The 17,286-nt window shown below is 44.1% G+C and overlaps 1 protein-coding gene across 1 annotated transcript in view; it reads right to left on the bottom strand.

Moving 5' to 3' along the window:
* Positions 1-17,286, bottom strand: part of rabgap1 (RAB GTPase activating protein 1) — a 139,608-nt gene that overhangs the window by 26,038 nt on the left and 96,284 nt on the right. The window contains exons 18-19 of the mRNA XM_084160370.1: positions 14,509-14,550; positions 14,075-14,203 (exon numbers count right to left, since the gene is read on the bottom strand). Coding sequence (XP_084016496.1) covers positions 14,075-14,203; positions 14,509-14,550 — 171 coding nt within the window. The remainder of the gene's footprint in view (positions 1-14,074; positions 14,204-14,508; positions 14,551-17,286) is intronic.

The raw sequence follows: 17,286 nt of genomic DNA, 5'->3' as shown, positions 1-17,286 counted from the left end.
ACTTGGTGGCAAAACCCTTGTTGGCAATCACAGAGGTCAGATGTTTCTTGTAGTTGGCCACCAGGTTTGCACACATCTCAGGAGGGATTTTGTTCCACTCCTCTTTGCAGATCTTCTCCAAGTCATTAAGGTTTCGATGCTGACGTTTGGCAACTCAAACCTTCAGCTCTCTCCAACGATGTTCTATGGGATTAAGGTCTGGAGGCTGGCTAGGCCACTCCAGGACCTTAATGTGCTTCTTCTTGAGCTCCTCCTTTGTTGCCTTGGCCGTGTGTTTTGGGTCATTGTCATGCTGGAATACCCATCTACGACCCATGGCCTGGCTGAGGGAAGGAGGTTCTCACCCAAGATTTGACAGTACATGGCCCCGTCCATCGTCCCTTTGATGCTGTGAAGTTGTCCTGTCCCCTTAGCAGAAAAACACCCCCAAAGCATAATGTTTCCACCTCCATGTTTGTCGGTGGGGATGGTGTTCTTGGGGTCCTAGGCAGCATTCCTCCTCCTCCAAACACAGCGAGTTGAGTTGATGCCAAAGAGCTCGATTTTGGTCTCATCTGACCACAACACTTTCACCCAGTTCTCCTCTGAATCATTCAGATGTTCAATGGCAAACTTCAGACGGCCCTGTATATGATGCTTTCTTGAGCAAGGGGACCTTGCGGGCACTGCAGGATTTCAGTTCTTCACGGCGTAGTGTGTTACCAATTGTTTTCTTGGTGACTATGGTCCCAGCTGCCTTGAGATCATTGACAAGATCCTCCCGTGTAGTTCTGGGCTGATTCCTCACCGTTCTCATGATCATTGCAACTCCACAAGGTGAGAACTTGCATGGAGCCCCAGGCCGAGGGAGATTGACAGTTATTTTGTGTTTCTTCCATTTGCGAATAATCGCACCAACTGTTGTCTCCTTCTCACCAAGCTGCTTGGCGATGGTCTTGTAGCCCCATTCCAGCCTTGTGTAGGTCTACAATCTTGTCCCTGACATCCTTGGAGAGCTCTTTGGTCTTGGCCATGGTGGAGAGTTTGGAATCTGATTGATTGATTGCTTCTGTGGACAGGTGTCTTTTATACAGGTAACAAGCTGAGATTAGGAGCATTCCCTTTAAGAGTGTGCTACTAATCTTAGCTCGTTACCTGTATAAAAGACACCTGGGAGCCATAAATCTTTCTGATTGAGAGGGGGTCAAATACTTATTTCCCTCATTAAAATGCAAATCAATTCATAACATTTTTTACATGCATTTTTCTGGATTTTGTTGTTATTATTCTGTCTCTCACTGTTCAAATAAACCTACCATTTAAATTATAAACTGATCATTTCAGTGGGCAAACGTACAAAATCAGCAGGGGATCAAATACTTTTGTCCCTCACTGTAGGGTGCGTGGGCTTTTATCTGTTCTCCAGGATGACTGGAAGTCTCCCGAGCCTCTTCAGTCCCTGTTATCATATGTGTGTGATTTTCGGCGACGCTTGTATGCCGCTGGTGAAATGGCTAAAGAGAAGCTATCATCTTCACAGGACAGGATGAAGAGCATATATGATCGCCGAGCTGAGCCTCGTCACTTTAGTCCAGGTGATCAGGTTCTGGCTCTGCTGCCAATTGTTGGTTCTCCTTTTCAAGCCAAGTTTCAAGGTCCATATACAGTGGTGCGCCAGTACACTGAGCAAAATTATTTAGTTGCAACTCCAGAACAGAGGAAAGCACACCAACTGTGCCATGTAAATTTGTTAAAACCCTATTATGCACGTTTCTCTGAGACTGAACAGTGGGAGTCTACAGAGGACGGTAAGGCTGTTCTTTTGGCTGATACTGTTATTTCCCTGGGTTCTGGTCATGCTAGGTCTGTGCAGGAGGAGGAAGATGTTTCTGGTCCCGACGATTGCATACTGCAGGGTAGATTGAAAAATTCAGAGACACTGGGGATTTTAGATAGCCTTCTTACTCATCTACCTGTTGATGGGCAGAAAGAGATGGTTGGTTTGATTCGGAGATTTCCAGGTTTGTTTTCTGATACACCTACACGTACAAACTTAATAGAACATGATATTGACATTGGAGATGCTGACCCCATTCGTCAACGGTTCTATAGAGTTTCTTCAGAGAAACTGCGTTGTCTGGATGCTGAGGTCAGGTATATGCTGTAGAGTAAAATAGCAGAGCCTTCTTTCTCCAGTTGGGCTTCTCCCTGTATCTTGGTCAGTAAATTGGATGGAACAAACAGATTTTGTACGGACTACCGTAAGGTAAACGATGTCACTAAGCCGGATTCATTTCCTCTTCCTCGGATGGAGGACTGCGTTGATCAAGTCGGCGCAGCTAAGTTTGTGAGCAAATTTGACCTGTTAAAGGGCTATTGGCAGGTGCCACTGACGAGTAGGGCACGTGAAATCTCTGCCTTTTATTACACCTTTTGGTCTGTACTTGTATTCGGTTATGAGTTTCGGCCTGCGTAATGCACCTGCCACTTTTCAGCGACTTATGAACAGGGTTGTCTCTGGTCTGGCCGGGTGCGCTGTTTATCTGGACGATGTAGTGATATATGCAGATACTTGGGAGGAACATCTGTCCCGTATTCAAGCCTTGTTCGAATGTCTGGCTGCGGGTCGCCTCACGATACATTTGGCTAAATGTGAGTTTGCTCATGCGACTGTTACATACCTTGGAAAGGTGGTTGGACAGGGTGAAGTGCGTCCTGTTCGGGCTAAAGTGGTAGCTATTGATGCTTTTCCACTACCAACTACTAAAAAGGAACTGATGCGTTTCTTGGGAATGATTGGGTATTATCGTGGTTTTTGTAGGAACTTCTCTACTGTGGTCGTCAGCTACATGGGAAACACCTGGGCCCGGGTGTGTCCCAGGATAAATGGACCTCTGCTACATTCATTGGGGAGACTCTCTCCATGCAGAACACTCATGGTAGTTTTGTGCTTTGGCACCTTTCAACACCTTGCATTATTACATTGATGCATGCAAAACACTCACTTACACTACTGATTACTGATTACACACACCATTGTTAATTATATTTAGTTTATTTTAGTTAATAAATATATATTTTGGTATTCCTTGTCTCCACGGTGTCTCCCTTTTTGTTACGAACTTTGAGCCGGTTCGTGACAATAGAGTATAAAAGTCAAGTAAACAAGTATAAGTGTAATTTTACTTATACTTCATTCAAGTTTGCTAACGTTAGCTATACCTACTAATAAGCTAGTTCTGTTGTGATAACGTTAGGTGTGTTGTGTCAGAGTTAAGACCCGAGCCATCCACCAAGCCAAAAACTATAACGATAACTATAATGATAAACGACACTCTACATAACTATAAAACGTCGGTGAGCATCCACACTAGAGGAACGTTTATCGTTCTACGGTCCTACACCTGTCAATCAACTGATCAACGTATCCCATTGTACACTGCCTATTAATTAAGAGCACGGCGCTTGTAACGCCAAGGTAGTGGGTTCGATCCCCGGGACCACCCATACACAAAAATGTATGCACGCATGACTAAGTCGCTTTGGATAAAAGCGTCTGCTAAATGGCATATTATTATTATTATTATTATTATTAATTAATAAGGTGGTAACACAAGACCATTCATGAGGTCTCTAACGCACAGATACTGGTTCAGACCATTCAGTGCCTTCAGGATGTGTTCATTGTCATAGTGACAACTGCAAATAATACTTCAATGTACATGTAGGCCTAATGAAAAATAATATAGTAACTTGTATTTAAATGTAGCAATTCAACAACAAACGCCATTTAGCTTGTACATCTTTTACAGCATGTCATTGCCTCATTGCTCAAGTGGTTTGCAAGTGATTTCCCTTTTTCTAATGGTTTTAAATTCCTTTGGGTCTTCTTTTTCACTGTGCTCATGTCTCTGTCTGTCCTGTGCAACTATTTGCAATGCATCAGTGTAACAATGTTATCATAACCGGACAAAAGTGAACACACCAATGCACTTACTCTCCTGAACTTTCCCCGACATGAATTTTCTGTGCTGTAGGCCTGTTTTACATTCAGCAATTATCAAGAGCAAGTCTGCTTCTTTCCCCAAATAGGCTATTAGGCCTAGTATAAAACATGTAAATAATAAATAAATGTACTATAGCTTTTGTAGCCTACAGCCTTTCCTGGTATTTCACGAGAAGAGGAATGGCCTACTACAGAGAGGCTTGCGTAGCCTATAGCCTGTTGCGCACGGGAACAGCTGGAAGAGAGGCTAGTGATGTGTAGCCGAAGTAAGAAGCTAAAAATTAGCTAGATACAGTGCATTCGGAAAGTATTCAGACCCCTTGACTTTTTCCACATTTTGTGACGTTACAGCCTTATTCTAAAATGTATTAAATTAAATTTTTCCCTCATCAATCTACACACAATACCCCATAATGACAAAGTGAAAACAGGTTTGTAGAAATTTTAGCAAATGTATAAAAAAAAAAAAAACGTATTTACACAAGTATTCAGACCCTTTGCTATGAGACTCGAAATTGAGCTCAGGTGCATCCTGTTTCCATTGATCATCCTTGAGAAGTTTCTACAACTTGATTGGAGTCCACCTGCGGTAAATTTAATTGATTGGACATGGTTTGGAAAGGCACACACCTGTCTATATAAAGTCCCACAGTTGACAGTGCATGTCAGAGCAAAAACCAAGCCATGAGGTCGAAGGAACTGTCTGTAGAGCTCCGAAACAGGATTGTGTCGAGGCACAGATCTGGGGAAGGGTAAGAAAAACATTTCTGCAGCATTGAAGGTCCCCAAGAACGCAGTGGCCTCCATCATTCTTAAATGGAAGAAGTTTGGAACCACCAAGACTCGTCCTATAGCTGGCCGCCCGGCCAAACTGAGCAATCGGGGGAGAAGGGCCTTGGTCAGGAGGTGACCAAGAACCCGATGGTCACTCTGACAGAGCTCCAGGGTTCCTCTGCGGAGATGGGAGAACCTTCCAGAAGAACAACCATCTCTACAGCACTCCACCAATCAGGCCTTTATGGTAGAGTGGTCAGACTTCCGGAAGCCCCTCCTGGGTAAAAGGCACATGACAGCCCGCTTGGAGTTTGCCAAAAGGCACCTAAAGGACTCTCAGACCATGAGAAACAAGATTCTCTGGTCTGATGAAACCAAGATTGAACTCTTTGGCCTGAATGCCAAGCGTCATATCTGGAGGAAACCTGGCACCATCCCTACGGTGAAGCATGGTGGTGGCAGCATCATGCTGTGGGGATGTTTTTCAGCGGCAGGGACTGGGAGACTAGTCAGGATCGAGGGAAAGGTGAACGGAGCAAAGTACAGAGAGATCTTGATGAAAACCTGCTCCAGAGCGCTCAGGACCTCAGACTGTGGCGAAGGTTCACCTTCCAACAGGACAACAACCCAAAGTACACAGCCAAGGCAATCCAGGAGTAGCTTTGGGACAAGTCTCTGAATGTCCTTGAATGGCCCAGCCAGAGCCCTGACTTTAACCTGATCAAACATCTCTGGAGAGACCTGAAAATAGCTGTGCAGCGACACTCCCCATCCAACCTGACAGAGCTTGAGAGGTTCTGCAGAGAAGAATGGGAGTAACTCCCCATATACAGGAGTGCCAAGCTTGTAATGTCATACCCAAGAAGACTTGAGGCTGTAATCACTGCCAAATATGCTTCAACAAAGTACTGAGTAAAGGGTCTGAATACTTACGTAAATGTAATATTTTTAATAAATTAGCAAACATTTCTAAAAACCTGTTTTTGCTTAGTCATTATGGGGTATTGTGTGTAGATTGAGGGGGGGAAAACAATTTAATCCATTTTAGAATAACGCTGTAACGTAACAAAATGTGGAAAAAGTCAAGGGGTCTGAATACCTTCTGAATGCACTGTATTAGGCCATTTATTAGCTAAATATTAGGGCTGTAGGCTAAATATTTACCTGTCAAAGTGCAAGAAAAATAAGTTAAAGAGATTACGAAATGGCAGATCTGTGGTGTGTTCCTCCAGGCTGGCACTCTGTGGTCCCCGTGCACGCAAAGCTCCACTATTGATTAGGCCTAGGCCTACATTTTTTGACAAGAAAAGTATTATACCTGGGCTACAACAACACAGTGCAATGAGGAATGCATTATTGTTATCATTGAATACACAATTATTATCCATAGGCTGTAAACTGCAGTGATGTTGGCTAATTTGAATAACCACTCACATGTCCCATTTTGTTTCATACTGAAATAACTGTTTAGGCAGGCCAACAGATTATGCAACCATTTGGATCAGTTTGGGTCTATTCTCGACAGTTTAGAAGGTCCAGAAGATACATTAGCAGGCCACTTATATGGCGTAGGGCAGGTCTATTTTGTCAGGATGTAGCCCGGTGTTAAGATAGGCCTTTTATAGGAAAATATGGCCTTCTCCTTTCAAACTCCCCGCCCGTTAATGATGTAGCCTATTTTACACTCAGCAAGCAAGAGCAAGCATACATCTCTCCTTCAATAGGCTACTTGTTGGCTAAAGAAAATAAGTCAAAATAAGTGTCCAACAAGATTTTGTAGTCTGGCTTTTCCTGGTACTCCACAATATTTAAAAGGAATAGCTGTGGCAGCAGAGAGGCCAGATGCATATTTACACTACAGACCAATGAAGACAGACATGCTTGAGATATAGCCTAAATTAGAAAGTTATGCATATTTGCCTATAATTCATAAACTCAATATTAGGCTTAATACTGCAGTGAATATATCCAGTCAATTTACACAGCAACATTAAAAAAAAAATGTGTTCAGATAACGAACTCACAGGAAGCCTACACTGTGCTCTCCTGAGGCTGCACTGAGTGGGCTTCCTCCCAGTCCCCGGGTACGCAGCTCGAAAAGTTACCCTATTGTTGACGTTTTTTTAGGGATAAGAAATGTATCCTACCTAGGCTACAACAACACAATGTAATGAAGAATGTAATTATTGTTTTCAAGTGAGTACAAAACTCTTGTCTAGGCTGTAAACTGCAGTGAATAGCCTATGTCATTTTAATAACCACTTAAAAGCCTGGCACTTTGAATGCATATTAATTTAGAAATAACTGCATCCTGATTGGGCAACCATTTGGATCAGTTATGTTTTTTTCTCTCTGCAGTTTAGCCTAAAAGGTCCAGGTACATTAGAAGGATAGTAATATGGTGTATTTTGTCATTATGTATCAGCTAACAGAAACATGCTAATGCGGGTATTTCTAGTAGCGTGCATATTAATTATGATAATGCGCGAGCACAGAGGAAGTTGTATGCATAGTTTCCGCGTTTGGCTTCCGTGTTTTGAAAGCGTTTGAAAATGAGATGGATAGCAGAGCGCATTCGACATACCCACTCCTTTCCACACGCCCACAACTTTCCTTTCAACACATCTACTCGCCCATACTCCAGTCGCCATATTAGGATGCAGCTACCCCCTTCTCGTCTCTTTAGGTAATCTACTCCCTGTACTCCATGTCATGTGCCAAAGAAAAAAAAGCCACCTGCTGGAGAAGACAGATTTTGGGCCCAGTTATCCCTCTCGCTTTGCCTCTTCCTCTCTGGTGTGACTCACACATTTCAGTGAATTACTATAGCTCCCACCTTGGGCCAATCAGTATAATTTTGTAAATTTTACATTTTAGTCATTTAGCAGATGCTCTTATCCAGAGCGACTTACAGTTAGTGAGTGCATACATTTTTGGTACAGCTATATGGACACTCAATCACTATGATACTTTTTAATGGTACATTTACAAACCTATATTATGATAAATTGATTTGAAACGTGTATCTCATTATGGTAAATGGTGAAATAAGTATAGCCAGTTATAATTGTAATGGCTTAGCAGATAATAATAATAATAATAATAATAATAATAACAATATTTACATGGCTCAAAGAGAAGGAATATAACCTTTATTGTTTACAGGAAACTCATTCAACAATTTTAGATGAAGTTGTGTGGAAAAAGGAAAAAGGGGTGGGGGGGGGGGGGGGGGGGGTAATATACTTCTCCCATGGGCAGAGAAACTCAAAAGGGGTGATGATATTAATTAACAGTAATTTTGATCTGAACATGCAAATTCTCCAGATTTTAAATATTATATTGTACCATAAACAGATATGGCTCATTAACCTTTATGGACCAAATAATGATGATCTACGCTTCTTTCAAAATATATATAATAAATTATCAACCCTGCAAGCAATACAATACTCTATTATTATGGTGGGAGATTATAATACTGTTTTAAATAGCTCAATGGACCGTAAAGGAAATCACACTACAAACTATCACCCTCATGCTCTTCAGGAAAATATGAATGTCATGGATACATTAAATTTCCTGACCTAGTGAGATATACAGGGCGGAGACTCAATCAAGCTAGTTGTCTTGACTTCTTTCTTATGTCATTCTCGTTGGCACCAAAAGTTAAAAGAGTGTTGATAGGGGACAGAATGCGGTCGGACCATCATATAATTGGCATATACATTACTCATACTGAATTTCCACGTGGGCGAGGATATTGGAAATTTAATCAAAGCCTATTGGATGATAACTTGTTTTTAACTAGGACAGAGGAATTTATAACTACATTTTCCCGACATAACATAGGTACAGCAAATCCCCTTATTGTATGGAACACTTTTAAATGTGCCTTTAGAGGCCATGCAATTCTGTACTCATCTCAAAAACAAAAGCAATTTAGGTCAAAAGAGTCGGTACTAACAAAGGAAATTGAAGGTCTAACAGAACAGATAGATCAAATACAAACTGTAACATAGAGGCTCAGAATATGTTAGAGGAAAAACAAAAAGAAATGGAGGAACATATTCAAGAAAGATCAAGTGTAATATATTACAAAAATAAAGCTAACAGGATGGAATATGGGGAAAAATGCATCAAATTCTTTTTTAATCTTCAACAAAAAAATGCTACCAAAAAGAATAGACTGAAATTGATTAGTCACCCATGATTCACCAAATTATATTTTGAAGGAGGAAGCAAAGTACTTTAAGCATATGTTTTCGTTTCAGTCGCCTCCACCTCCTCTATCGGAAGCTAATTGTATGGATTTTTTTCTATTGATAATGTAAAATTACTCACGTGAAGGCGAAATTACAGAGGAGGACCTTCTGGATGCAATTAAAGACTTTAAGTCTGGGAAAACTCCAGGGTTGGATGGCATACCAGTTGAGGTATACCTAACCTTTTTTGATATACTCAGAGGACCGTTATTAGCATGTTTTAACCACTCCTATGTAAATGGTAGATTATCAGACACTCAAGAAGAAGGTCTGATTTCATTATTACTGAAACAGGATACAAGTGGGAAATATAAAGATCCAGTCCATTACAAAAATTGGAGGCCCCTTACACTTTAGTGTTGTGATGCAAAAATTCTAGCAAAATGTATAGCGCATAGAATTAAAAAGGTATTGTCGGACATTTTTCATTCTAATCAGACAGGTTTTTTACTTGGACGATACATTGGAGATAATATAAGGCAAGTACGGGAAACAATAGAACACTATGAAAAATCTGGGAAAACAGGCCTGCTATTCATAGCTGACTTTGAAAAGGATATTGATAAAGTACAACTGGAGTTTATATAACGTCCTCTCACTGTCAACTGCGTTTATTTTCAGCAAACTTAACATGTGTAAAATTTTGTATGAACATAACAAGATTCAACAACTGAGACATAAACTGAACAAGTTCCACAGACATGTGACTAACAGAAATTGAATAATATGTCCCTGAACAAAGGGGGGGGGGGGGGGGGGGGTCAAAATCAAAAGTAACAGTCAGTATCTGGTGTGGCCACCAACTCCATTAGATACTGCAAGGCATCTCCTCCTCATGGACTGCACCAAATTTGCCAGTTCTTGCTGTGAGATGTTACCCCACTCTTCCACCAAGGCACCTGCAAGTACCCAGGCATTTCTGGGGGGAATGGCCCTAGCCCTCACCCTCCAATCCAACAGGTCCCAGACGTGCTCAATGGGATTGAGATCCGGGCTCTTCGCTGGCCATGGCAGAACACTGACATTTCTGTCTTGCAGGAAATCACGCACAGAACGAGCAGTATGGCTGGTGGCATTGTCATGCTGAAGGGTCATGTCAGGATGAGCCTGCAGGAAGGGTACCACATGAGGGAGGAGGATGTCTTCCCTGTAACACACAGCGTTGAGATTGCCTGCAATGACAACAAGCTCAGTCCGATGATGCTGTGACACACCGCCCCAGACCATGACGGACCCTCCACCACCAAATCGATCCCGCTCCAGAGTACAGGCCTCGGTGTAACGTTCATTCCTTCGACGATAAACGAGAATCCGACCATCACCCCTGGTGAGACAAAACCGCGACTCGTCAGTGAAGAGCACTTTTTGCCAGTCCTGTCTGGTCCAGCGATGGTGGGTTTGTGCCCATATGCAACGTTGTTGCTGGTGATGTCTGGTGAGGACCTGCCTTACAACAGGCCTACAAGCCCTCAGTCCAGCCTCTCTCAGCCTATTGCGGACAGTCTGAGCACTGATGGAGGGATTGTGCGTTCCTGGTGTAACTCGGGCAGTTGTTGTTGCCATCAAGTACCTGTCCCGCAGGTGTGATGTTCGGATGTACCGATCCTGTGCAGGTGTTGTTACACGTGGTCTGCCACTGCGAGGATGATCAGCTGTCTGTCCTGTCTCCCTGTGGCGCTGTCTTAGGTGTCTCACAGTACGGACATTGCAATTTATTGCCCTGGCCACATCTGCAGTCACAAGGCACGTTCACGCAGATGAGCAGGGACCTTGGGCATCTTTCTTTTTGTGTTTTTCAGAGTCAGTAGAAAGGCCTCTTTAGTGTCCGAAGTTTTCATAACTGTGACCTTAATTGCCTACCGTCTGTAAGCTGTTAGTGTCTTAATGACCGTTCCACAGGTGCATGTTCATTAATTGTTCATGGTTCATTGAACAAGCATGGGAAACAGTGTTTAAACCCTTTACAATGAAGATCTGTGAAGTTATTTGGATTTTAACGAATTATGTTTGAAAGACAGGGTCCTGAAAAAGGGACGTTTCTTTTTTTGCTGATTTTATAAATGCCTGGAGCATTTCCATTTTGGAGAATCTCTTATAAAATTAGTTAAAATCATGTATAGTAACCCTATGTGTAAAATAGTAAATAATGGCTATTTCTCAGAGAGTTTTAAACTGTCAAGAGGAGTAAAACAAGGTTGTCCACTATCGGCATATCTATTTATTATGGCCATCAAAATGTTAGCTATTAAAATCAGATCCAACAATAATATCAAGGGATTAGAAATCCAGGGCTTAAAAACAAAGGTGTCATTGTACGCTGATGATTCATGTTTTCTTTTAAATCCACAACTTGAATCCCTCCACAGCCTCATAGAGGATCTAGATACATTTTCTAACCTCTCTGGATTACAACCAAATTATGATAAAGGTACTATATTACGTATTGGATCACAAAAAAAAAACAATTTTTACATTACCGTGTAGTTTACCAATAAAATGGTCTGATGGTGTGGATATATGTGGATATACTCGGTATACATATCCCAAAATAAATAAATGATCTCACTCCAATAAATTGTAATAGAAAGTTAGCATAAATAGATAAGATCTTGCTACCATGGGAAGGTAAATACCTGTCTATATGTGGAAAAATCACCCTGATTAACTCTTTAGTATTATCCCAGTTTACCTATTTGCTTATGGTCTTGACAGTTTTTTAAAATTATATGAGAAATAAATATTCCATTTTATTTGGAACGGCAAGCCAGACAAAATTAAATGGGCCTATTTATATAATGAATATGAATTCGGAGGACAGAAATGAATAAATATGAAAGCATTAGACCTATCACTAAAAGCTTCAGTCATACAAAAGTTATACTTAAATCCGAACTGGTTCTCTAGCAAATTAGTAAAATTGTCTCACCCAATGTTCAAGAACGGCATTTTCCCCTTTATTCAGATTACAACATCTCACTTTCAGTTGTTTGAAAAGGAAATAATCTCCCAAATATCACTATTTCTAAAACAAGCCATAGAAAGTTGGTTGCAATTTCAATTTAATCCTCCAGAAACGACAGAACAAATAATGCAACAAATATTGTGGTTAAACTCAAATATACTAATTGATTTAAAAAATATTTTTTGAATGAATGTTTAAAAAAGGTAGAATCTTCGTAAATTATATCATAGGTAGGACTGGTGGAGTTATGTCGCACATGCAGCTAACAAAAACATATGGAAATGTCTGCTCTACCCAAAATTACAACCAAATAATTGCAGCATTACCGCAAAAATGGAAGAGGAAAGTGGAAGGGGGAAGCCGCCCCTGCATTAAAGACCATAACTGGTTAAAGAAGATTGTGATAAATTATACAATATACCAGTTTCATTTAAGGACCAAAGGATTGACAGCCGTCCCATATAGATTGCAAAATAGTGTTAAACAAATCAAAATATATTTTATATTTGAGATTTTTCAAATAGCCACCATTTGCCTTGATGACAGCTTTGCACACTCTTGGCATTCTCTCAACCAGCTTCATGAGATAGTCACCTGGAATGCATTTCAATTAACAGGTGTGCCTTCTTAAAAGTTAATTTGTGGAATTTCTTTCCTTCTTAATGCATTTGAGCCAATCAGTTGTGTTGTGACAAGGTAGGGGGGGTATACAGAAGATAGCCCTATTTGGTAAAAGACCAAGTCGATATTATGGCAAGAACAGCTCAAAAAAGCAAAGAGAAACGACAGTCCATCATTATTTTAAGACATGAAGGTCAGTCAATACGGAACATTTCAAGAACTTTGAACGTTTCTTCAAGTGCAGCAGCAAAAACCATCAAGCGCTATGATGAAACTGGCTCTCATGAGGACTGCCACAGGAATGGAAGACCCAGACTTACCTCTGCTGCAGAGGATAAGTTCAATAGAGTTACCAGCCTCAGCAATTGCAGCCCAAATAAATGCTTCACAGAGTTCAAGTAACAGACACATCTCAACATCAACTGTTCAGAGGAGACCGTGTGAATAAGGCCTTCATGGTCGAATTGCTGCAAAGAAGTCTCTACTAAAGGACACCAATAATAAGAAGAGACTTGCTTGGGCCAAGAAACACAAGCAATGGACATTAGACCGGTGGAAATGTGTCCTTTGGTCTGGAGTCCAAATTGGAGATTTTTGGTTCAAACCGTTGTGTCTTTGAGAGACGTGGTGTGGGTGAACGGATGATCTCCGCATGTGTATTTCCCACCGAAAAGCGTGGATGTGTTATGGTGTGGGGGTGCTTTGCTGGTGGCACTGTCTGTGATTTATTTAGAATTCAAGGCACACTTAACCAGCATGGCTACGGCATCCCATCTGGTTTGGGCTTAGTGGGACTATCATTTGTTTTTCAACAGGACAATGACTCAACACACCTCCAGGCTGTGTAAGGGCTATTCTACCAAGAAGGAGAGTGATGGAGTGCTGCATCAGATGACCTGGCCTCCACAATCCCCCGACCTCAACCAAATTGAGATGGTTTGGGATGAGTCGGACCACAGAGTGAAGGAAAAGCAGCCAACAAGTGCTCAGCATATGTGGGAACTCCTTCAAGACTGTTGGAAAAGCATTCCAGGTGAAGCTGGTTGAGAGAATGCCAAGAGTGTGCAAAGCTGTCATCAAGGCAAAGGGTGGCTATTTGAAGAATATAAATATAAAATATATTTTGATTTGTTTAATACTCTTTTGGTTACATGATTCCATATGTGTTATTTCATAGTTTTGATGTCTTCACTATTATTCTACAGTTTCGTCAAAATCGGGGAAGTGCTGTCTGAGATATCGTGTGTGACTAATGTACGGACAAACGTACGGGACGGACGGAGACCTATCCACAGTCCTCTCCCCGATTTCATCATGGGGGACAATTACGTGACTGAATTAACTCGAGTAAATTCAGGAGAAAACAACATGGTAGAGTTAGCAAGGGTAGATTCAACACGACGGCAGTAGGGTCCACGGTCAGTTAGTTTGGATACGCAGGATTTTAGGCAGTGAATAATGTATTACCTTAATGCTGCAGGCCAGTTCCATAAGTTTCTTAGCGTTCTCCTCTGAGCGGTAGCGTTTGGGAACCGGGACTCGGAAGAACTTGAGCGCCCCCTCAAAGTCCGTCGCCAGCAGGTCTTCCCTCGAGGTCTGGAAGAGGAGAAGAGGGACATGGTGAGGAACAGTGTGAGACAGAGAGAGACGTGTCCCAGCTTTTCCAGCTTTGGGCCCAGCCAAGACCCCCCTCACAGGAAAACCCTCTATAACGTTACTGCTGCCAAGAGCACAGTAGGAACGGTGTGGGAGGAACGCTGTGTGTGTGTGTGGGATGAGAATGAAATCAAAGCCTTGGCTCCATGTCTAAGCTTGCAGTGCGTCGCTGTGGTAACGCAGCCTTGTGACTAGCGGTGTGTGTGTGTGTGTGTGTATATGTTTCCACAGAGGCAGCAACTCACCTTCAGGAGAGCCAGAGCCACGTTGAAGATCACACTGATGCCCTGAGCGAGAGAGAAGAGAAAATAGAGACTGAGTTACTGAACAGGGGAGAAGAAGGGCAAGTGGGAGACTAGAAAGAAAAATAGGGAGATGGTTGGGATTACCATACAGAGAGAGGGAGGTGAGAGTAGAAAGACAGTGGGAGAGGGTTTGGGGTACACAGAGAAAGGAGGGTTGTCCAGAAAGAGAGAAAGGAAGTGAGGGAGGGAGAGGGCCAGATGGGGCGAGTACAGTAACTCACAGAGTATCAGGTCCATGATGTGGAACATGTAGAGTTACAAAGAGGGGTGAGGGTTAGGGAGAGGGGTGAGGGTTAGGGAGAGGGGTGAGGGTTAGGGAGAGAGGTGAGGGGTGAGGGTTAGGGAAAGGGGTGATGGTTAGGGGTGAGGGTTAGGGAGAGAGGTGAGGGTTAGGGAGAGGGGTGAGGGTTAGGGAGAGAGGTGAGGGTTAGGAAGAGGGGTGAGGGTTAGGAAGAGTGGTTAGGGAGAGAGGTCGGGGTTAGGGAGAGGGTTGAGGATTATGGAGAGGAGTGAGAGTTAGGGGTGAGGGTTAGGAGAAGGGAGAGGGGTGAGGGTTGGGGTGAGGGTTAGGGAGAGGGGTGAGGGTTAGGGAGAGGTTGAGTGTTAGGGAGGGGGGGGCGAGGGTTAGGGAGGGGTCGAGGGTTAGGGAGAGAGGTGAGGGTTAGAGGTGAGGGTTAGGGTTAGCGGTGAGGGTTAGGGAAAGGGGTGGGGGTTAGGGTTAGGAAGAGGGATGAGGGTTAGGGAGAGAGGCGAGGTTAGGGAGAGAGGTGAGGGTTAGAGTTAGGAAGAGGGGTAAGGAATAGGGTTAGGGGTATGGAAAGGGGAGAGTGTTAGGGAGAGGGGTGAGTGTTAGGGAGAGAGGTGAGTGTTAGAGTTAGGAAGAGGGGTAAGGAATAGGGTTAGGGGTATGGAAAGGGGAGAGTGTTAGGGAGAGGGGTGAGGGTTAGGGAGAGGGGTTAGGGAGGGGTGAGTGTTAGGGAGAGGGATGAGGGTTAGGGAGAGGGGTTAGGGAGGGGTGATGGTTAGGGAGAGGGGTGAGGGTTAGGGAAAGAGGTGAAGGTTAGGGAGAGAGGTGAGGGTTGGGGTGAGGGTTAGGGAGGTTGGTGAGGGTTAGGGAGAGGGGTGAAGGTTAGGGAGGGGGGTGAGGTTAGGGAGGGGGGTGAGGGTTAGGGAAAGAGGTGAAGGTTAGGGAGAGAGGTGAGGGTTAGGGGTGAGGGTTAGGGAGGGTGGTGAGGGTTAAGGAGAGGGCAAGGGTTAGGGAGAGGAGTGAGGGTTATGAAGAGGGGTGAGGATTAGGGAGAGAGGTGAGGGTTAGGGTTAGGGAGAGGGTTTAGGGAGAGAGGTGAGGGTTATGGAGAGGGGTTAGGGAGAGGTAGGGGGTGAGGGTTAGGAAGAGGGGTGAGGATTAGGGTGAGGGTTAGGGTTAGGGAGAGGGTTTAGGGAGAGAGGTGAGGGTTGTGGAGAGGGGTTAGGGAGAGGTAAGGGGTGAGGGTGAAGGTTAGGGAGAGGTGTGAGGGTTAAGGAGAGTGCAAGGATTAGGGAGGGGGTGAGGGTTAGGAAGAGGGGTGAGGATTAGGGAGAGAGGTGAGGGTTAGGGTTAGGGAGAGGGTTTAGGGAGAGAGGTGAGGGTTATGGAGAGGGGTTAGGGAGAGAGGGTTAGGAGAAGGGAGAGGGGCGAGGGTTATGGAGAGAGGTGAGGGTTTGGAAGAGGGGTTAGGGAGAGGGGTAACGTTGGGGTGAGCGTTAAGAGAAGGGAGAGGGGTGAGGGTTAGGGAGAGAGGTGAAGGTTGGGGTGAGGGTCAGGGAGAGGTTTAGGAAGACGGCTGAGGGTTAGGAAGAGGGGTGAGGTTAGGAAGAGGGCGAGGGTTAGGGAGGGGGACGAGGGTTAGGGAAAGAGGTGAGGGTTAGGGAGAGAGGTGAGGGTTAGGGAGGAGGGTGAGGGTTAGGAGAGGGGTTGAGGGTTAGGGAGAGGGGTGAGTGTTAGGGAGAGGGGTGAGTGTTGGTAGACAGACAGAAACTAGAGGGAAGTAGAGGGGATATCCATACAGAGAGAGGGAGGTGAGAGTAGAAAGACAGTGGGAGAGGGTTTGGGGTACACAGAGAAAGGAGGGTTGTCCAGAAAGAGAGAAAGGAAGTGAGGGTAGAACGCCAGAATAAGGGTAAAAGGAGACAGGGAGGGAGAGGGCCAGATGGGGCGAGTACAGTAACTCACAGAGTATCAGGTCCATGATGTGGAACATGTAGAGTTACAAAGAGGGGTGAGGGTTAGGGAGAGGGGTGAGGGTTAGGGAGAGAGATGAGGGTTAGGGGTGAGGGTTAGGGAAAGGGGTGATGGTTAGGGGTGAGGGTTAGGGAGAGGGGAGAGAGGTGAGGGAGAGAGGTGAGGGTTAGGGATGATGGTTAGGGAGAGAGTGGAGGGTTAGGGAGAGAGGTGAGGGTTAGGAAGATGGGTGAGGGTTAGGAAGAGTGGTTAGGGAGAGAGGTTAGGGTTAGGGAGAGGGGTGAGGGTTATGGAGAGGAGTGAGAGTTAGGGGTGAGGGTTAGGGAGGGGGCGAGGGTTAGGAGAAGGGAGAGGGGTGAGCGTTAGGGAGAGGTTGAGGGTTAGGGAGAGGTTGAGGGTTAGGGAGGGGGGTGAGGGTTAGGGAGGGGGTGAGGGTTAGGGAGGGGGAGAGGGTGAGGGGGAGAGGTGAGGGTTAGAGGTGAAGGTTAGCGTTAGCG

The sequence above is a fragment of the Coregonus lavaretus genome (assembly GCF_964263955.1).
Source record: "Coregonus lavaretus genome assembly, chromosome: 4".
NCBI lineage: Eukaryota > Metazoa > Chordata > Actinopteri > Salmoniformes > Salmonidae > Coregonus > Coregonus lavaretus.
This window is presented reverse-complemented; position numbering and strand designations above follow the sequence as displayed.